At 40.4% G+C, this 22,320-nt stretch overlaps 1 protein-coding gene across 4 annotated transcripts in view; it reads left to right on the top strand.

Moving 5' to 3' along the window:
- Positions 1–8,639: 8,639 nt before the first annotated feature.
- The window catches only part of SPMAP2L (sperm microtubule associated protein 2 like), a 56,303-nt gene continuing 42,622 nt past the window's right edge, over positions 8,640–22,320 (top strand). For 3 of the 4 annotated variants that reach the window (XM_086704984.1, XM_086704983.1, XM_086704981.1), the window contains exons 1-2: positions 8,641–9,210; positions 21,021–21,051. In XM_086704984.1, coding sequence (XP_086561110.1) covers positions 8,694–9,210; positions 21,021–21,051 — 548 coding nt within the window. In that variant the 5' untranslated portion in view covers positions 8,641–8,693. Of the gene's footprint in view, positions 9,211–21,020; positions 21,052–22,320 lie in introns of all 4 variants that reach the window. The other variant, XM_086704982.1, reaches the window with a different exon arrangement.

The raw sequence follows: 22,320 nt of genomic DNA, 5'->3' as shown, positions 1-22,320 counted from the left end.
ATTGTGGGCCATAAGTCACGCTTTAACAAACTTAAAAAAAATAAAAACCTTACAATATCTAGTGTCAGATCACAACAGAATTAAGCTAGAAATCAGTAATAGGAAGATAGCTGGAAAATCCCCACATACTTGGAGATTAAACAACACACTTCTAAATAACACATGGGTCAAAGAAGAATTCTCAAGAGAAATTTTAAAGTACTTTAAACTAAATGAAAATGAAAAAACAAATTATCAAAACTAGTGGGATGCAGCAAAAGTAGTACTTAGAGGGAGTTTTATTGAATTGGATGTATATATTAGAAAAGAAGAAAGATCTAACATTAATCATCTAAGTGTAAAATGCAAAACTATAAAACTCCGAGGCAAGGGAAACAAAAGCAAAAATGAACTATTGGGACCTCATCAACATAAAAAGCTTCTGCACAGTGAAGGAAACAATCAGCAAAACTACAAGGCAACTGACAGAATGGGAGAAGATATTTGCAAAAGACATATCAAATAAAAGGCTAGTATCCAAAATCTATAAACAACTTACCAAACTCAACACCCAAAAAAACAAATAATCCAGTGAAGAAATGGGCAAAAGACAAGAATAGACACTTCTCCAAAGAAGACATCCAGATGGCCAACCGACACATGAAAAAACGCTCAACATCACTCATCATCAGGGAAATACAAATCAAAACCACAATGAGATACCACCTCACACCTGTCAGAATGGCTAACATTAACACCTCAGGCAACAACAGATGTTGCCGAGGATGCGGAGAAAGAGGATCTCCTTTGCACTGCTGGTGGGAATGCAAGCTGTTGTAGCCACTCTGGAAAACAGTATGGAGGTTCCTCAAAAAATTAAAAATAGAACTACCCTACAACCCAGCAATGCACTACTAGGTATTTATCCAAGGGATACAGGTATGCTATTTCAAAGGGACACATGCACCCCCATGTTTATAGCAGCACTATCAACAATAGCCAAAGTATGGAAAGAGCCCAAATGTCCGTTAATGGATGAATGGATAAAGAAGAGGTGGTATATATATACAATGGAGTATTACTTGGCAATCAAAAAGAATGAAATCTTGTCATTTGCAACTATGTGGATGGAACTAGAGGGTATTATGCTAAGCGAAATTAGTCAGAAAAAGACAAATATCATATGACTTCACTCATATGAGGACTTTAAGACACAGAACAAATGAACATAAGGGAAGGGAAGCAAAAATAATATAAAAAATTTTACAGGGAGAAGGACAAAACATAAGAGACTCTTAATTATGGAGAACAAACAGAGGGTTACTGGAGGGGTTGTGGGAGGGGGGATGGGCTAAATGGGTAAGGGGCATTAAGGAATCTACTCCTGAAATCATTGTTGCACTATATGCTAACTTGGATGTAAATTAAAAACTAAATAAATTATTAAACACACACACACACACACACACACACACACACACACACACTATAAAACTCCTAGAAAATAACATAGAAGAAAACCTAGATGACCTTGGGTATGGTGATGAATTTTCAGATACAATACCAAAGGCACAATCCATGAAAAAAAAGAATTGATAAGCTGGACTTCCTTAAAATTAAAGCTTTCTGCTTTGCCAGCAACACTATCAAGACAAGCCACAGACTGGGAGAAAATATTTGCAAAATAAATATCTGATAAAGGACTCTTATCCAAAATATATAAAGAACTCTTAAGACTGAACAATAACAACACAAACAACCCAACTGAAAAATGGGCCAAAGACCCAACTGAAAAATGGAACAAAGACCTAAACAGGCACTTTGCCAAAAAAGATTTACAGATGGCAAATTAGCATATGAAAAGATGCTCCACGTCATACGTCATAAGGGAAATGCAAGTTAAAACACCTGTCAGAATGGCCAAAATCCAGACCAGTGCCACCACTAAATGCTGGTGGGGATGTGGAGTAACAGGAAATCTCACTTATTGTCGGTGGGAATACAAAATGGTACAGCCATTTTGGAAGACAGTTTGAGAGTGTTAAATATATTCTTACCACATGATTGCACTCCTTGGCATCTACCCAAAGGAGATGAGAATTTATGTTCCCACAAATACTTTCGTATGGATGTTTATACCAGCTTTTTTCACAATTACCAAAACTTGGAAGCAACCAAAATGTCCTTCAGTAGATGAATGGATAAATAAACTATGATACATCCAGACAATGGAATATTAATCAGTGCTAAAAGGAAATGAGCTATCTAGTTATGAAAAGACACTGAGGAAACTTAAATGCATATTACTAAGTGAAAGATGATAATCTGAAAGGACTACATACTGTATGATTCCAACCAAATGACATTCTGGAAAAAGCAAAACTGTGGAGACAGTAAGATCAGTGGTTGCCAGGGGCTAGATGGGTGGGGGAAGAATGAATGGGTGGAGAGCACAGAGGACTTTTAGGACAGTGAAACTGTGTGTGATACTATAATGATGAATACATGTATTATACACCTGTCCAAACTCATGGAATACACAACAGCAAGAATGAAGTCTAATATAAACTATGGACTTTGGGTGATAACGATGTGTCAATGTAGGTTTGTCGATGGAAACAAAATGTCCCACTCTGGTGGGGGATATTGATAATGAGGGAGGCTATGAGTGAATGGGGGATATACAGGGATTCTCTCTATGTTCTGCTCAACTTTTCTGTGAACCTAAAACTGCTTTAAAAATAGTCTATATCACTCTTACAGAAAGATGAAGAGTTCCAACGTGATACTGGTGGAGGAATTTACTTCCTCGCTTCAGGAACTGATGGGAGAGAGCTCCCACTAGTCAAAACAACAAGGGAGAAGGGAGAGATGCTAAAATTGCTCAAGCGCCTAAAACCAAAACTGAGAATCAGCATATCACAAGGAGCTTTCACATTTCCAGGTGACCCAAAGCCAAGACTTGATGGACCCTTTCCCAGGAGTGTGCCTGGGTCCTAAAGCAAGGCTGCTCCTTCCCCTAAACAGAGACCTCCCACACGCCAGGCTGTGTTCACCCACCTGATCCATCAGAGGGTCAGTGTGGTCAGTGGATTGGAACCAGGGGATCCCCCTCCTTCGCTGGATTTTCTACACCTTCACATGCTGGACACAGCAGTCAGCTTCTGCCTATTGATTTCTCCAATCTAAAGAATATTGGAATTACTAGAACATACCAGGAAGTATGGGACTTTCTTTCTCATCACATTAGCAATGATTTGGATTTGGGTTTCCTCCCATTAGCAGTGATTAAGAGACTAACCTTTCATTTAAACTGAATTTTCATCAACCTACCTTTCCCTGCGTAGTATTTTGTAAATATTTGTATGTTAAACTTAAGTTAACTATTTATGTGTTAAAATATTGCATTAAAGTTGTAAATACATACAAGTAGCAATAAAAACTTTTAGTAGTCAAAAATAATAGGCTATATTAAAAACACTAAGAATATGTACTCTGAATCTATTTATTTATTTAAAAATTTTTAATGTTTATTTATTTTTGAGAGATACAGAGAGACAGAGCATGAGCAGGGGAGGGGCAGAGAGAGAGGGAGACACAGAATCTGAAGCAGGCTCCAGGCTCTGAGCTGTCAGCACAGAGCCAGATGTGGGGCTCGAACTCAAACCACAAGATCATAACCTGAGCCGGAGTCAGACACTTAACCGACTGAGCTACCCAGGCACCCCCATACTCTGAATTTAAAAAAGAAGATTTGAAAAAAGGATTTGTTATGCAAATCCTTCCTTTTAAAATTTGGAATCTGTGGCAAAATAAAAAAAACAAATTTGGTGAAGATGATTAGCCTCTTTGAATGTTAGCACATATCTAAGTTTGGGTTTGAAATGGAATGCACTTGAACTTAGGCATACATGTGCAAAATGTTAATTGCCCTCTGAGAGATGAGACATTAGAGTGTGATACTTTAAGGTCTCTGGTTTTCTCAGCTTCAGAGCTACAGAATACTGTTGAACAGTATCATATCACAACAGCCACTTGGGTATCTAATGTCAGTCAGATCTTTTGTCTGGCCTATGAAGGTTCATCACTCAATGATTCAAGATTGTCAGAAACCCTGGATTTCAGCCTCTGCCCTAAAGACTGCCATGTACTGGTCTTTGGACAGATTCCTTAATGATATTGTGTCTTACTTGGTCTTCACTCTGGAAAAGGATCAAATCAGATGCAGACTTCTTCCAGCCCTAAACTCTGATTCCATCTCTTCCTTATGTTTTCTAAGGTAGCTGAGGGCAGATAGTTCCTGGATACCTATTTCAAAGGTGATGCCAACCACTATATGGAATGATAACTCTGTTCTTCTCTGTTCAGCCTTGTTTTCCTCACATTCTAATTTTAGTTTCTGTATTTTTTTAAAGTAATCTCTACACCCAACGTGGGGCTTGAACTCATGAACACAAGATCAAGAGTTGCATACTCCTCTGATTGAGCCAGCCAGGCACCACTAGTTTCTGCATTTTGGCAGTAAGTGATGTGGCTGGAGTTTTTCCCTCAGGGAAAAGCTATTGAGTGCCAGCATGGTGGTGGCTGCTTGAGTATGATTAAAGCAGGGACTTGGGATGCTCTCAGGCTAATGAGGGAGGTACATGTCACATGGGTTTCTAATGAATTGGCATTCAGCCAAGATGGGTTTGTGTGTTGTCAAAGATGCTGCCTGGCTGTCAGTCTTCCCAACAGGCCTCACAGGTGGCATGGATTACCTTGGAGTAATGTCTGTTGCCAGCCTTCCAGGCCCAGAAACTGTTAAGTGTAGTTAGCACAATAAGAGTAGAATCTGTCTTTTCATTTATTCATTTAGTCAACATTTATTGAGCACCAGCTATGTGCCAGAACTCTTGCAGTTAAAAATGATGGAAATTCAACTTAAATTTGTATGTCAAAAAAGGGCACTATTATCTGGGCATGGGCAGATTCAAGGGCTCAAAGATAACAAGGCTGTCTTTCCATCTCTTGGTCCTGCTAGCCTCTGCAGTAAAACCTTGGATTGCGAGTAACTTGTTCTGCGAGTGTTCCACAAGACAAGCAAAAGCATTTCTAAAAAATGTTAACTTGAGGGGCGCCTGGGTGGCGCAGTCGGTTAAGCGTCTGACTTCAGCCAGGTCACGATCTCGCGGTCCGGGAGTTCGAGCCCCGCGTCAGGCTCTGGGCTGATGGCTCAGAGCCTGGAGCCTGTTTCCGATTCTGTGTCTCCCTCTCTCTCTGCCCCTCCCCCGTTCATGCTCTGTCTCTCTCTGTCCCAAAAATAAATAAACGTTGAAAAAATAATTAAAAAAAAAAAAAATGTTAACTTGATAAATGAGCAATGCCTTGCAATACAAGTAATACGTGATGCTGAATGTCACATGATCACAACTGAACTAATGGTTCTTCAAATTTGCTGTGATATACAAGTGCTTTGGATTTCAAGCATGCTTTCAGAACAAATTATGCTCTCAAACCAAGGTTTTATTGTATTTGGCTTCACTCAGATTCCCTCTGCAAGGAACCGCTCTCAACACCAAGCCTTCAACATTCATGTAGCTTATGATCCCAGAGTAAAATTAATCCTCTATTTTATTCCTTCTTTCTTTTGAGAGAAAGCCAGCTTGAGTGGGGGAGGGGTAGAAAGGGGGAGAGAGAGAATCCCAAGCAGGCTCCAAGTTGTCAGCATGGAGCCCAATCTGGGGCTCAAACTCAAACCTTGAGTTCATGATCTGAGCCAAAGTCAGACACTTAGCCAACTGACCCACCCAGGGGCCCCATGAATTCTCTCTTTCCAAGCAACCATTCAGCAAATCTCATGGAGGGACAGGATTGGCTCTGCTGGGCTCACATATTGATCTCTGAACCAATCTCTGTGGCCAAATTGCCCAGACCTGGTGGGGGAGCAGGACTAGCCCCCTCAAACCATATGGAATGAGTTCCCCACAGAAAGGACAAGTTCTACTTTTAGAAGAGGGAAGGGTTGCTAGGCAGGAAAACAAAAGTAATGATAGGTATTCATAGCCATTCACTGTGCTTAGCACAGGGCATACACCAGCCACCAGGATAGAGAATGTCCCTGTCATTAAGGAGCTTATATTCTAGCTGAGGAGCCACACACACAAATTTAAAAAGCAGTTGAAATAATTATAAATTGTGTTGAAGCAAGGATCTGAGATAGAAAATAATGGCAGAAAATAAAATTACTGTGGGCTGGAAAGACCTGAGTGGGTGATATTTAAGCCAAGACCTAAAGAATGGAAAAGAGCCAGCATGTGAAGTGAGGGAGAAGTGGGCTCCAGGCAGTAGGAACAGGTGTAGAAACATGCTGAAATGGGAGAGTTTGACATGTTAGAGAAGAATAGGGAGGCTGGAATGTAGACAGCAACGGTGGAGGAGCCCACAGACTGGAGAGAGAGGCAAGAACAAAAATTCTGGGGCATCTTATGATGCAAAGCTTCAGATTTATTCTAAACAGTGAGGTGCATGTATCCTTTTGAATTAGTATTTTTGTATCCCTTGGGTAAATAGTAGTGCAATTGCTGGATTGGAGGGTAGTTCTATTTTTAACTTTTTGAGGAAACTCCATATGGTTTTCCAGAGTGGCTGCACCATTTTGCAGTCCCACCAAGAGTGTAAGAAGGTTCCCCTTTCTCCAGATCCTCACTTGAGGTTTATTCTAAATAGTTTGGAGTGTCGTAATTGTCATTACACCAGTTTGAGGGCTGATGGTGGCCTGGACTGGCATTCGTGAGATGTACTGGCAAAGGAGATGAAAAGAAAAGGATGAATTAAAAACACATTTGAAGAATGAACTGGAGTTGCTGATGCCCTGTGGATAGAGAGGGAGATGAGGGAAAGAGAGAATCCAGATCAATTCCTAAATTTCTCCCTAGAAAGACAGAAGTCATTTTCATGAGATTGGTTTATAAAATTAGAATGCCAATATATAATTGCGATATGGACCAGAATCCATCCTTTGTGATGCTAATCCCTACCAGTGAGCAAAATCCCTGGAAAGCCGGTCCTGTCAGAAAGTTGCCTGGTGAGGCATGATCTATTGATACAGAGTGGTGTCATGTCAGAGATCCATCTTGAGAGGGCCTGAAGAACTAGCTGTATGTAATATTTGCAGTCTTTGGAGTTGGACCCTCTCCCCTCTACAATTTTTGAATAGGCATAACCACTAAGATAGGATATTTGAAGGCATTCTATTTAGTGGTAGACTAGTACTGTTTTGGGGTGCCTCTTTAAGGCGAATTTACATAACTCTTGCCTGATTGTTCATGTGTTGAGTTAAAACTCTCTGATAGCTTTATTTCTCCTTTCCCCAATTTTTTGAGATATACTTCTTGAATTTCCATACAGTACTGCACATGTCTATATCATGTCTAAGGGAGAGAGATTTCCTGATTGAGATATGCCACTCTCTTCTTGTTCCATTCTAGATGACATCCACAATCCAAAATGTTTCTCTTTTAACTTTTTGTGCTGTGAGGCAAAGTATATCCAAGGAATACCAAGTAGTGTACAAAAAGTATACTTGGGATTGAGAGATGTCCAAAGATCACTTACCTCTAAAAATCTCTTAGTTTAAAAATGATAAAAAAGAGACAGGGGGTTGCCAAAAACAGGGTTATAAAAATTTTGGTATATTGTGTTTAAAAGATACCACATTTGGGGCGCCTGGGTGGCGCAGTCGGTTAAGCGTCCGACTTCAACCAGGTCACGATCTCGCGGTCCGTGAGTTCGAGCCCCGCGTCGGGCTCTGGGCTGATGGCTCAGAGCCTGGAGCCTGTTTCCGATTCTGTGTCTCCCTCTCTCTCTGCCCCTCCCCCGTTCATGCTCTGTCTCTCTCTGTCCCAAAAATAAATAAACGTTGAAAAAAAAAAATTTAAAAGATACCACATTTAACAAGTTAATGTTAACACACACACGCATACCACACTTAAACTTGTGCTGTTCACAAGCTAATACAGGATTTATAAAAAACGATTTATAGTACACTTCAGTAGACAGTGTGCCCTATAACGGGACACAAGATGTAGATGAATATAATCTCTTTTAATCCTGTGTTTCTTTGTGACTTGTGTGTAGAACTTCACGTGAAGGCAAATTTAAAAATCTAAATTTGAGATTTCTTCTGAATATTAAGTTTGGACCAAATGACATATTGGTCTCACCCATCTCCCACACCCACATTATGATTGTTGTGCATTTACTAGACACTGATGGAAATCAATCTTAGAGATCGAGGGCCTTAGACTATTACTCCTCCCAGTGTGATTAGGGAACAAAGGGCTAAGGAGAACCGGCGCCAGAGAACCTCTGAACCGAAAAGGGACCCGGCTCTGCTGCCTGAGCGTTGCTGTAACTACACTGAAAGCTGGTATGTTCGGCCTCAAGGCCTCGGCAAGTAACACAGAGCTACCGAGAGCGCTCGGGAGTCCTCGCCGGTAACACCGGGAACTGCGGCTCAGGACCTCGCAGGTTTCTCTCAGCCGGCTAGCGCGCGCAGGTGGGCGCCTGGAGCAGGCGCGTCCCCTTGGCAACCGGAGAACTTGCCGGGAGGGCCCCAGGGCGGGGCTGGCCGGGCGCTGGCCGGGCTGGGGCGGGGCTTGGGCGCCGCCCACCCCAGGCCCCTCGGGTCGCGCAGAAGACAGCGCGCCTGTGTCCGGTCGAGAGGGTGGGCGCCAATGGAGAACCAAGAACATTTAGGCTCATCAGCGTTTTCGGATGGGCATGACACGACAGAAACAGCCGTTCCCCGCGAAGCCCATCCGAAGCCCTTTGTAGTCAGGCTCCTCGACGTACACAAGCTTGAGGAGCCGGAGGAACCCGAAGAACCCGAGGAACCCGAGGAGCCGGAGAAACCCGAGGAGCAGGAGGAACCGGGGGAGGCCAACGGGCAGATCACGCGATACCGGGGCATTGAGTTTTATGGGTCCGAGGAGACATCTGAACCCCACAAACCCTATGAGCCCCACAAGCGCTATGAACCCCACGAACTCTATGAGCCCCAAGAAGCCTACGAGCCCCATGCACTGCGCAATCACAGTAAACGCCTGGGATCCCGTAAGCCCCGGGGGCCCTCTGCTTCCCGCGAGACCCACAAGCCCCACAAAGCCGAGTTGCTTCCCAGCGCCGCCGTAGTGACCGCGCCTTCTCTGGTGACCAGATTCCCGCCACGGATTCCGCTATCTTGCCTGAGGGGTAGGTGCTGGGGCCCTTTCCAGAGACACTGAGCAACCCCGCCCTATGTAGAACTCGGGGTTCTAATGTGGATGTTTGCATGCAAGAGCTCACCTATTTTAAAGGAAGGTAATTTTTGTATCGTTTACCTGCTGCTTTGCAGTCATCTGATGAGTAATTGAGACTCTGGTAAAGAGAAACTGAATCTCTTCACTCTCTCCCTCTCTTCACCTGATAACTTCCTAGCCTTGGTTATTCATTGTAACTTCTCTTTGAAGCCCTTAATTCTTCACTACAGTTAGTCACTGCATTTTCTCTGGGTTGCCACTTCAAACATTAGTTCTTTATAGCACTTAAGACTTTGTACTACATCGTTATCTTTCTCCCCAATTAAAAGATGGCATCCTTGAAGGGAGGATATTTTTGTCAGTGTTTGGCACATGGTGGTACTCAATAAATGCTAGCTATTACATGGTTAAAGTTGTAGTAACAAAATACTCCAGAGGAATTTAAAATGTACATTTACTAAATGCTTATAGTCCTCACCAAGTTCACAAAGTGACAGAGCTGACGGATCTTGGGTAGAAACATCCCTTGCTCTAACCCCATTGGTTCACTTATGACCTCTCCTTGATGACCCCACCCAGAACAATTCTTTGTCCAAACTGGGCTTCCAGTCCCTCAGCTGACCACTTTTACTCTCATGTTCTCCTAGACTCCTCTTTATCAGCTTCCATTCTATGGTCTCTCAGGGGCTCACATATTTCCCCACTCCATTTACTCTTTGGCTATCTACCATACTTCTCCTGGCAAAACCCCAACCCAGGTTAAACTTAACCATCCACCCTCTGCATGCACCTGAGCAGCTGACTCTTGCTATACAAAATCACACAATCATATAATTGCTTTTATTTCAACATGACCACAAATCTTAGTCAATCATTTGATACTTCTAGCAATCCCACTTTATTCACTAGTAAGTTAGTTCTCCTAGTCTCTGAGAAGGTGACTGTCCTCTTTACCTTCCTCCAAATGTTATACTTTTGGCCTCCAAACAGGTGAAGACTGCCTTACACTTTATTGAGCAAATAGAAGCAATCAGTCATGAGCTCTCTTATTTCTTTTTTTTTTTTTTACCACTAATCTATTGCCTTGCCCAAATTTATACTTATAGATTCTTTTTCCATATTTCAGAGAAGAAATGTGCCTTTTTCTATGAAAAGCAAAGTCTTCCATTTGTGGTTTGGATTCCACTCTTGTCTCCTGAAGAACTTTGTTCTTGCCACAATCACCCCTGTCTCCTACAGAATTAATTTCTCCATTTCTAATGAATCAGTCCCACGAATGCTCACATATACTCTATAAACATAACTCTAGAACCTTTCATCTTAAAAAAAAAAACCCTTGACCCCATGTCCTCTTCGGACCCCTCTTTTCCCCCCCATTGCCATCATTTTTCTGTTCTTCACTGCAAAACTTGTCCAAAAATTGTCTGTACTCACTGACTCCATTTCTCCACCCATTATTCTCTTCTCAACCCACCTAGTAAGGCTTCTTTTCCCTCCACTCCACTGAAACTGCTCTAATTTACTGGCTTACTCTCCACTGCCAACCTTATCATGCATGAAATTTCAGTATTCACATGGATTATTCACTTGGCTTCTCAGTTCTTTGACCTCGCTTTGTTTGTTTTTTGTTTTTATTTTTTTTTAACACTTACTTATTTTTGAGACAGAGAGACAGAGCATGAACGGGGGAGGGTCAGAGAGAGGGAGACACAGAATCCGAAGCAGGCTGCAGGCCCTGAGCTGTCAGCACAGAGCCCGACGCAGGGCTCGAACTCACGAACTGCGAGATCATGACCTGAGCCGAAGTCGGATGCCCAACCGACTGAGCCACCCAGGCGCCCCTGACCTCCTCGCTTTGAATGATGGTGTCCTTCATCCCATCTTAGGCACCCACTCCTCTAGTCTTTGTAATGTCAATTGCTGTGCCATTTCCAAAATTTCCTTATCAAGCACTCTAATCTCTAACCATATCGTATCTTTCCAGCTCACTCTTCCTCCTTGTACCCCCCGTCAATTCTTCAACTTCAAAAGGTCCTCTAACCTATTGATGCTATTAACCATTCACTACCTTTTGTATATATATCACTACTTTTGTCCTCTGTCTCCCTTTACTTAACTTGATAATCCATGGTCCACAAGTGGAATCACTCCTTTGCAAATATCCTTACCTCCCTTGCTTCTCCTGTCGTTCTTGCCCAGTTCAGTCCAGTTCTTGCCTGCACTTGAAAACCAATGACAAGAGAAAAACAACTATCCTCACTGATTTTAAATTAATGACCTTGAAATTCAAATGGGCTCTCAGCGCAAACGTACTACATTTCCCCTGTCAATCTATTTTCCAACATGGAATCTACCAAACTCCCAGCATCTGTACATATATATACTCTACCTTTCCTCCTGTTAAAAATGGATAAACTGTCCTTATTCCTAATAAAGGCCATTCTCTCAACCTGTATGTTGGATCGCATCTTATCTAACTTTAAGCTCTTTGCTCCTAAAATTAGCCCCTCTTCTCTCCTGCATCATTTTATTCTCTCTACTGGGTCATGCAGCACATGAACATGCATCAATAACTCCTGTCTAAAAAAAAAAAAAAAAAAACAAAAAAAACTCCCTTAACCCCATGTTGAGGAAAAATTCCTCAAAAACAGTAGTTGTCTATAAGTCATTATCTCCATATACTCTCTTCTCATTCTCTTGAGAACCCATTTAAATGTTCATCTCCTCTATTTGTCTGAAGTTACTTTTGTTGAGGTCATAATGACCTCTGCCTTGCCAGAATCAATGGTTAATTCTTTATCCTCATCTTATTAATTTGACACATTCACTCCCTCTTTCTTGGAAGTCTTTATTTGTCTTCATTGTCATCCTACCTCATCAATTGTTCCTGACTCAGTTTTCTTTCCTAGATCCTCCTTCTCTTCCCAGCCTCTAGGTTCCCTGGGTTATGTCATCAGTTCCATGGCTTTAATTGTATGCTGGTAACTTCTCAAATTTCTCCCTTGAGCTCCCAAATTTTATAACCATTGTCTATTTAATATCTGTACCTGAATATCTAGTAGGCATGTAAAATTGAACGTGTCCATGACTGAGCTCTTACTTGCACACTCAAGCTTGTTCTTTCTTTATTGTTCCCCTTTTCAGCAAATGGTACCATCACTCATTCATCCAGGTGCTAGGATAAAAAACCTTGGAGTCATTCTTGACACCTGTTTTTCTCTTACACTCAGCCTCTAAACCATTTGCAAACCCCAATTTTGAGATATATCGTAACTGACCATTTATTAACATCTAAAGCTTCATCACCTTTGTAAGCCACTGTCATCTCTTGCTTGGTCTACCACAGTAGCTTTCAGCTTACTCTTGCTTCCACTCTGGTCCTATCCTGCCTGCCCCCCCGCCCCCTGCCCCAGTTTATTGTTCATATAGTAATCACAGATCTTTAGAACATAAATTATATGCAGCTCTTCTGCTTTCACCTCTCCAGAGGGGGGTTCTCATCTCACTTAGTTTGTAATCTAAAGTCCTTAGCAGGCCTGCAAGGTCCCACATGATCTGGACCCTGGCTACCTCCACAACCAAATGTCCCACCACTCTCCACACCATCTCTAGTCTCAAGCCACGTGGACCTCCTTGCTCCCATCTCATGGTCATTTCATTTGGCTTTTTCCTCTGAACTTGCATTGGAGGCACTGGATTTGAAGGTGAAGGAAGAAGGGTTGGAGAAATAGTAATTTTTTTTTTTGGCTCAGTCAAACTGGATGCTATTTTATAAAAAAAGGAAGCCACCCTTGCTATATAATCCTGCCTGTGGCTTCCTGTTGCTCTTAGGATAAACCAAACCTTTGCAAGGGTCTCTAGAGTTCCATGGGTCCCCTAACCTCACCTTCTTCTGTTCTTCCTCCTGCTTACTCTGCCCCAGTCATACCGGCTTCTTTTCTGTTCTCTAAAAGGCCAATCCCATACCTGCTCTGGCCTCAGAATCTATATTTGTGGTTTTGTCTCCCAAGATACTGTGTTTTAGGATTTTGTCTCATGATTAATTCCTATTCAGATCCCAGTCCACATTTTTATTTTATTTTGTTTTGGTTGGGTTTTTTTCTTTTTCTTAAAATTTTTTTTCAGCCGAGTTTATATTTAAATTCCAATTTGTTATGGGGCACCTAGCTGGCTCAGTCAGTGGAGCGTGCAACTCTTGATCTCCAGGTTGTGAGTTCAAACCCCACACTGGATGTAGAGATTACTTAAAAGGTTTTCCTTAAAAATCTTAAAAAAAAATTTCAGTTAACAAAGTGAAATATTAGTTTCAGGTGTAGAATTTAGTGATTCAACACTTACATCACCTGGTGCTCATCACAAGGGCACCCCTTAATCCCCATTACCTATTTAACCCATCCCCCCACCCACCTCCCCTCTGGTCACCATCAGTTTGTTCTCTATAGTTAAGAGTCTGGTTCTTGGTTTTTCCTCATGTTTGTTTGTTATGTTTCTTAAATTCCACATATGAGTGAAATCATATGGTATTTGTCTTTCTCTGCCAGTCCACATTTAAAAGGTGAGAAAGCCTAGCTCTTAGAGGGCTTTCCCTGTCCATGATGCCTAAAGTAGCCCCCTCTGAACTAGTGTGATGATGAGACTCTCAAAAGTTCTCAGACTCTGCTTTAGAAAATAAATACTGTTTTAAAACTCCCAATCTTCTCAATTGTTTTCTAGATTTTCCTTGTTAAAAATTCTAAGTCTTTACATCAATTCCCTTAGTAAAGCTAAATAAGCATCCAGCATATTTGCATAATATTTACATAAAATAGTGTAAGTATTAGGCAATATTTAGCCAACATGTCACCATGCTTCTGTTCACACAATAAGATTTCTTCCTCCAACAAACATTTGGGGTACATGAGTGACTCAATTCGGTTAAGCATCTGATTCTTGGTTTTGGCTCAGGTAATGATCTCACCGTTTGTGAGTTTGAGCCCTGCATTGGGCCCTGTGCTGACAGTGCAGACCCTTCTTGGGATTCTCTCTCTCTCTCTCTCTCTCTCTCTCTCTCTCTCTCTCTCTGTCTCTCTGCCCCTCCCTGCTCTCTTTTTCTCAAATAAATAAACTTTAAAAACAAACATTTGCTGAGCATCTACTAAAGCACTCTTTGTGTCCTGTGGGGGTGTAAAGATGACTGAGACATGGCAGTTTGGTTGTGTGCATATTTTAAAAATTTATAGTATAGGGCCGATCATCTTACTAATATATCATCACCTAATCATGGGTGTCACTGTTAAAATTTATTGAGCACTTAATATATTCAGGGTGTAGACACTGAGTTGTAGATGAGTAAGACAAGGATCCTGTCCCTGAAGGACTGTCAGTGTGATTGGGAAGGCTGAACATGTTGATAACAATAACACATCCGTATAGCATACAAAGCAAAGTGATTGGAGTATCCTACGGGATACTTCATTTTTCTGAGTTTAATGGCAATACTACTTCTATTTTTAATGGAGAAGAAAGGCTCAGAAAAAAATAGGAACAAAGTATTCATTTAAGCTACTTACCTAAAATAGGCTGAAATAGAGATTAAATACTTAATCTCAAGCATACAGAACTCAGAGTACTTAACTTGGATTTATAAGGGATTAGAGAAGTAATAAAAGCAAGAATCTCAGGCAAGTGAGGGGGTATGGAGGGAAATCATATTGAGTAAATTTTTTTTTAAATTTAAAGCTATTTTGAAATTTGTAAGATATTTACATGATTAAAAAACCAAAACAAATAGAAGACTACGAGGAAATGTCTACCTCCCACTCTGTTCCCTCTCTCCATTTTTAAAATGTTTATTTAGTTTTTTAATCATTTTTTTAAATGTTTATTTATTATTGAAAGACAGAGAGAGAGCATGAGCATGGGAAGGAGAGACAGAGAGAGGAGGAGACACAGAATCCCAAGCAGGCTCCAGGCTCTGAGCTGTCAGCACAGAATCCAGTGCGGGGCTCGAACTCACAAACCGTGAGATCATGACCTGAGTTGAAGTTGGACATTTAACTGACTGAGCCACCCAGGCGCCCCTCTCCCCTTTTATAAGTAACCACTTTTATTCATTTCTATGCATCTTTATATAAATTCAAGAAAATACTGTACAAGCTTATGTATGTGTTCCCCCTTTCTTATCAAAGGGTAGCATAAGCCATACTGTTCTTCACTCTTTACTTGACAGTGTATCTTCCCATATAACTAAATACAGAGTTTTTTCATTAAAAAAAAGAAAAAGAAAAACAGATGCCCCATGTTTTGTTACATAGTTGTGCCACTACTAGTTTAACACCTTGTTTGTTTCCAGGATGTTGTTATTATAAGCAATGCTGTAATAGATAAACCTGTATGTGATATCATTTAGTACATGTCATGCAGTTATATCTGTAGAATAAATTTCCAGAAGTGAGATCACTGAAGGGTAAACACATCTGGAACTTTGATTTAACAAAATCACCCTCCATGGGAGTTGATGCCCACAAGCAATGGAATTGTCTCTTTCTCTATAGCTTCACCATTGTAGTGTGTGGTTGAACTACTGGCTTTTTGAAAATCTAATTGATGAAAAACTAGTATGTCAATTAAGTTTTAATTTGCATTTACCTTACCATCTGAATGACATTAAGCATCTTTTTATATATATATATATATATATATATATTTTCATGTCATTTGCCTATTCTATTTTCCTTTTGAGTTGCTAGATATTTTTCTTACTTGCAGGATTAGCCCTTTGTCTGGGATATGTATGACCTATTTTTTCTGTTTAGTAATGGTCTCTTTGTCTTTGCTTATTTTTATTTTGTTTTATTTTGCCATAAAAATATTTTTATAATAACATTTATCAGTCATTTCTTCTTTAGCTTCTGTATGGAATCATAATTAGAAAGTCCTTCTTTCCCTTGCAGGTTATGAAGGAATTACCCATGTGTCTTCTTTTATAATCTTAAAAAAAAAACATTTAAATCTTTGATCCTTTTGGAATTTATTGTGGTGTTTGGTATGAGTTATAAAGTGTTTTTAAAGTTTTTTTTAAATTAATTAATTTATCTATATTTATTTATTTATTTTTATTTAGAGAGAGCATGGACCAGGGAGGGGGCAGAGGGAGAGAGAAAAATCTAAGCAGGCTCCATGCTCAGCACAAAGTCCAATGTGGGGCTTGATCTCACGACCATAAGCTCATGACCCCAAGATCATGACCTGAGTTGAAATCAAGAGTCTGATGCTTAACTGACAAAGCCACCCAGGTGCCCCTTGTGGGGGTTATAAATACAGCTTTCTTAGCAGCTACCAGTTGCCAGTGCCGTCTTCACATAGATGAAATTGGGTAAAAATGAACATGAAAAATAGATTTGAAATTTGAGAAAATGTGTCACAAAAGTGCTAGTTTTGATCTCTGGTTTGCACAGAAGTCCCTGGTTTCTGTTGTCGTCATTGTCATAGTTTAACCAAATGGAAGGACTTGCCCTTTTTCCTGCCTCTATCTTCTCACCTTCAAGCAAAACCCTTTCCCACACTCTCCTATCTCTTGCCCAATGACCCAGAGCTAAGGCAGTGGGGAGCACAGTGCTAGGGAGCCGTGCTTAGGAGAGGATCAAGAAGAATGAACAGTAGTAATGGATCACATAGCTTATTATGTCATATCAAAGAACATCCCACTGTTTACATAGTCACACCCAAAATAGAAATGGACTGCTTCAAGACCAATCTTCAAAACAATAGTGTACACAAAACAAGCACAAATTTTACTTCAAAAAGACTTGAAAAATAAAGTAGGTCTCTTACTGAAGTATCTTGAAGGGATACATAAGAGCAAAACCTGCTAAAATGCTCTTGAAGCATTTCTTTTCCCAGGTCCCAATCATCATGACAGCTAATTTCCAAAAATACCTTTCCTATTTCTCTCAAACTCCACCTTGACTCTCTCTTACCTTCTCTTCCTGTGCCCCCTAGATCTATTCTGAGATGTGCTTCCTGCCTTTACTTTGTAGGTCAGTTGTACACCATTTGGTACAACCCAGGACTAGAGGCTGAGCATCTCAAACATGGGCTCCTTAGGAGTCAGGGTAGAGGACAAAGTGGAGAACAGCTATACTTTAATATTTCATCCTTGTCATGTTACAGAATACTTTACTTGTGCTTGCAGTGGGACTCACAGTGAACAATGCCTCGTCACTGCCGTCAGGGAACAGGTTTAGTCATGCTCTCTCCCAGCAGATGGCAGCCTTCTCTTTTAAATGGCTTGGACCATCCCATTTGTAGCTGGAGGTGGCAATGTGTGTGATGTGGTTTGTGTGTTACAGAATAAAATACAGACATTTAAGGCGTATAACAGCCATAATGTTCTGATTATCTCTTAGAGGGAGATGATATTCATCATTTTGCTCCAAACTCTGGCAGGGCTCATTGGATCTGGCCCAACCACAAATTGTGCTGTCCTCTCCCTTGCTCGCTTCTCTCCAGCCACCCTGACCAACTATCCTTCTGTGCCTTTTGCTTGATTCCACCTCAACCTTTACGCTTGCCATTTCTTCTGTCTGAAATGCTTTCCCTCTCTCTCCTGATGAGAGTCAGGATTTGGTTCTGGGCTGTCTGATTCCAGAGCCAGTAGCCTTACTCATTAAACAATATGTGGTAGAGCCCAAACTTGTCTGCTTTGAAAAATACCAGTGCTTGTGTTCCACCTCCAAAGATTGTGGATTTAATTGGTCTAGGGTGTAGTCTGGGCCCTACAATTTTTTTTTTAACATTTATTTATTTTTGAGAGACTGAGCAGGAGAGGGGCAGAGAGAGAGGGAGACACAAAATCCAGTGCAGCCTCTAGGCTCCAAGCTATCAGCACAGAGCCCAATGCAGGGCTCAAACCTATGAACCATGAGATCATGACCTGATCCAAAGTCTGATGCTTAACCAACTGAGCCAGTCAGGTGCCCCTGGGCCCTACAATTTTTAAACATCCCAGGGTGATTCTAGTTTGGAAACCATGGTAACACTGCCTTGCTTGGGACATTAGCTAACAATAGCCACCTGAGAGCTATTCTATTCTGCCAATTGGTAAGATAACATCAAAAGTATTTCCAAAATAAGAGTGCAGTCTCTACCTGTGGGAGAAACTACCATGATAGGGCAATAGGAAAAGTGTTTTCATTCATATTATTAATATTTGTAGAATTTTTTAAAAGATTTATTCAGGGTTATACTGACTTTCTGACCTGTGTATATAAAGCTGAAAACCAAGCTTGGTGATACGTGAAAAGTCCATGGGACAAGCATGACTGGGCACAAAGGGTGTATTTGTAAGGCTACTCTTCCTTTTTCCTTAGGTCTAAATCAGTTTAGCCTTAAAAAGCAGAGTAATAGGGGGCTTCTGGGTGGCTTAGTAGGTTAAGCATCAGACTCTTGATTTCAACTCAGGTCATGATCTCATGGTTTGTGGGATCAAGCCCCACGTGCATCTCTGCACTGAGTGTGGAGCCTGCTTGGATTCTCTCCCCCTATCTCTCTCCCCTCCCTCCCCCCTCAAGATAAGTAAACATTAAAAAAAGTAGAGTAATAGAAAAAATCCCAATTCAAAAATTCCATTTACTTTTTTTTTCTTTTTTTAAGTTTGTAGCCTATCTCCTACTCTGCTGTAAACTCCTTGAGAGGTGAACATGTCCTGCTCATTTTTGTTCTCTGAGCACTGCTACACATAGTGGGAGCCCAATCAATACTTGGTTGCTGTGTTTCCTGTAGTGCTCCTACCTTGATAACGCTAAAGTAGTAACTAATAATTCTGACTACCATTCATCTACTATTTGCAGAGTACTTTACATATATGTCAGTACTCTTTATACAGACATACCTATTACCCTCCTATCTGAGAAGGGATACTGAGTCTCAGAGAAGGTAAGTAACTTATCCAAGGTTGTATAGCTGAGTCACAGAACTGGGGTTTGAGTCATGTTTGATGCCAGAGAACACTCACTTTTCATTACCCAAAACACTTCAGAGGGTAGGAAATGATATTTCAGAATTCTCAGGTATGATTAAAAACTCCAAGAAGAAACTGGAACAATCTGTCCTTCTGTGGCCTATTATAATAGGCCTTTACATAGCTTGGCCTGTATGATCGCCTACATTTTCCCACATTTAGAAAAAAACTAAACATGATTTTTAATTTGCTTTACCATTTCTTCTGTTTTGAACATTTCAGGTGGACCCAATTTTCCACTGATAATGCAATGAACATGTTTGTGCATCCATTTTTGCCTGCACTTGGAATGATTTCTTTAGGGTACATTTCTACAAGTAGAATTAGATTAAGGACATAAACATTGCTGACTTATACTGCCAAATTATTTTTCATAAAGTGTACTAGTTTAGATTTCTACCAGCAGTACACAAAAATACTCATCTCATTTTGCTCTTCTTTTTTTTATGAATATATTTATTTTGAGAGAGAGAGAAAAAAAAAACATAAGCAGGGGAGGGGCGGAGAGAGAAGGGGAGAGAGAGGATTCCAAGCAGGCTCCACACTGTCAGCACGGAGCACAGCACCTGACCTGGGGCTCAAACTCAAAAACTGCAATATCATGACCTGACCTGAAATTGAGAGTCAGACGCTTAATTGACCTAGCCATCCAGGCACCCTTTGTCTTACTCTTCTAATTTCATTATCCTTTGCAAAATTCTTTTGCTAATTTTATAGTTAAAAAAAAATCTCATCCTTTACTTACATTGTTTTGATTACAAGTAAACATGAACTTTTTCTTTTATTTATGTCTTACCAAATACATCTTTATATGTCTTTATGCCTTCATATATGTTTTTATGTCTTCCTATATTAATTCAGTTTCTATCCTTTGTCCATTCAACTTTTGACACATACCTTGGTGTTTTCGTATTCATCTACACTTTTATAATCTTCAGGTATTAAGACTTTAATAACCCTTTGTCATCTTGTTGCCAAATATTTTCATTTCCTCTTTAAGTTTTAATTTTTGGCACCCAGAAGTTTTAAGTTTTAAATATTTTAATCTATTTATCTTTTCCCTCTATATCTTTTGTTGCCTTTAACTGAGATTAAAATCCAGTGATTAAGTAGATATTCTCTTACTTTTGCTCTAATTCAACTTTAAAAAAAAAGTGTTTATTTTTGAGAGCAGGGGAAAGGGCAGAGAGAGGGAGAGAGAGAATCCCAAGCAGGCTTTGCACTGACAGTGCACAAGGCTCAATCCCACAAACCTGAGATCATGACCTGAGCCAAAATCAAGAGTCAGACGCTTAAACGACTGAGCCATCTAGGCATCCTCTAATTCAACTTTTTTTTTTTTTTAATTTTTTTTTTTTTCAACGTTTATTTATTTTTGGGACAGAGAGAGACAGAGCATGAACAGGGGAGGGGCAGAGAGAGAGGGAGACACAGAATCGGAAACAGGCTCCAGGCTCTGAGCCATCAGCCCAGAGCCTGACGCGGGGCTCGAACTCACAGACCGTGAGATCGTGACCTGGCTGAAGTCGGACGCTTAACCAACTGCGCCACCCAGGCGCCCCTAATTCAACTTTTTAAAAAAGTATTTAACTCTTCGATTTACCTGTGGTTTATTTTGGTACATGCTGTGACATATTTAATTTGGCCATTCCCCTAGATAGTTATTTTTCACAGTCTCTTTTTGTATTGATTTGTGATGCTATCTTTATCATGTCTTTGATTCTTATTGAATATAATGTTTGCTTTTACTTTTCTTCTTATAGATACTGGTCCCTTTGGCATTGCAAGGAAATGGTAAGATTGTAGGTGTACTACTATTCTCCCAGACTCTAACTAGCTGATGGTGCAGACTCAATCTGGGGCATCTGAAGGGAAAGCCTATCTTGGGGGTTCCTGTGCTTTTTCTTGGTCATAAGGCCCTTTTCTAATTCCCACAGAAAAAGGAAACAAGAGGGTTAAAGTGATTAAGAAGTGAGATGGGGGAAGAAGATGGAGATGTAGAACTCTCCTTAGATTCACTCAGCGTTTTACTTGTTTGCTAAATACTAGGTGTATGTTACATGTTAGGCCTGAACCTTTAAGGGACTTGGGATGCTGCATTGATAGTCTTGTGACAGATTTTGTGAAGCTCCAGGTCACTGTATCCCAATATCCCCTCACCTCTATTTCAAGTACAGTAGCTAATGAAATTTATCAATAGAAAAAAGAAAGTGTACATAGAGTGCACAAAGTAGATACCTCCTGAACAATCGATGCTTACTCTGTTTGGCTAAGATGGAGCTAGAAGAAGTAACAGAGTAGAATCATTAAAGAGAAATATCAAGGATTCATGTCAGTGGCTCATATAGATGAGAAGTCAGTAATAATAATAATTTTATTTGTATCCATTCTTTTAATAAGTGGGTTAAATCATTCAAATTTATTGTTATTGTTTAACATTTACATTTATTGTTTTTATTTAGACTTTTGGATTTTTGAAGTTTTTTTTTTAATTTATTTTGAGAGAGACAGAGACAGCACAAGTGGGGGAGGGGCAGAGAGAGAAGGAGAGAGAGAGAATCCCAACCAGGCTTTGTGCTGACAGCACAGAGCCCAATATGGGGCTCAAACCCATGAAACAGTGAGATCATGACCTGAGCTGAAACCAAGAGTTGGACGTTTAACTGACTGAGCCATCCAGGTGTCCCAACTCTTGGATTTCTTATTTGCTATGTTTCCTAGGGGTTTATTTCTTTCAACTCGTCCAGGCAGTAAATACCACCACCTTATCTTTATGTAATGCTTTGCATTTAAAAAAACTTCTCTTTTCTCACAAGACTCATGAGAAGTTGATAGGACAAATACAATCAAGTAGATTTAACTGAGAGAAAATGAAATTCAGAAGAGCTGGTAGAAAAACTAACATTTACTGAGTATTACCAGGTGCCCACTTAACATACCACATTACTTCAAATAAATGTATGCTGGGTAAGCAAACTCTCCTGGGGCTAAACACACACAGTGAAATAGTTTATACCCGATAAGTTTTTATACTTAAAACACATATTTTTGTTCGTGGTGTTA

This window comes from Puma concolor, chromosome B1, assembly GCF_028749965.1.
Source record: "Puma concolor isolate L17-30 chromosome B1, mPumCon1.1.hap2, whole genome shotgun sequence".
In the NCBI taxonomy this organism is placed as follows: Eukaryota; Metazoa; Chordata; class Mammalia; order Carnivora; family Felidae; genus Puma; species Puma concolor.
Note: the sequence above shows the minus strand (reverse complement) of the source record. Positions and strands in the feature narration are given on the sequence as shown.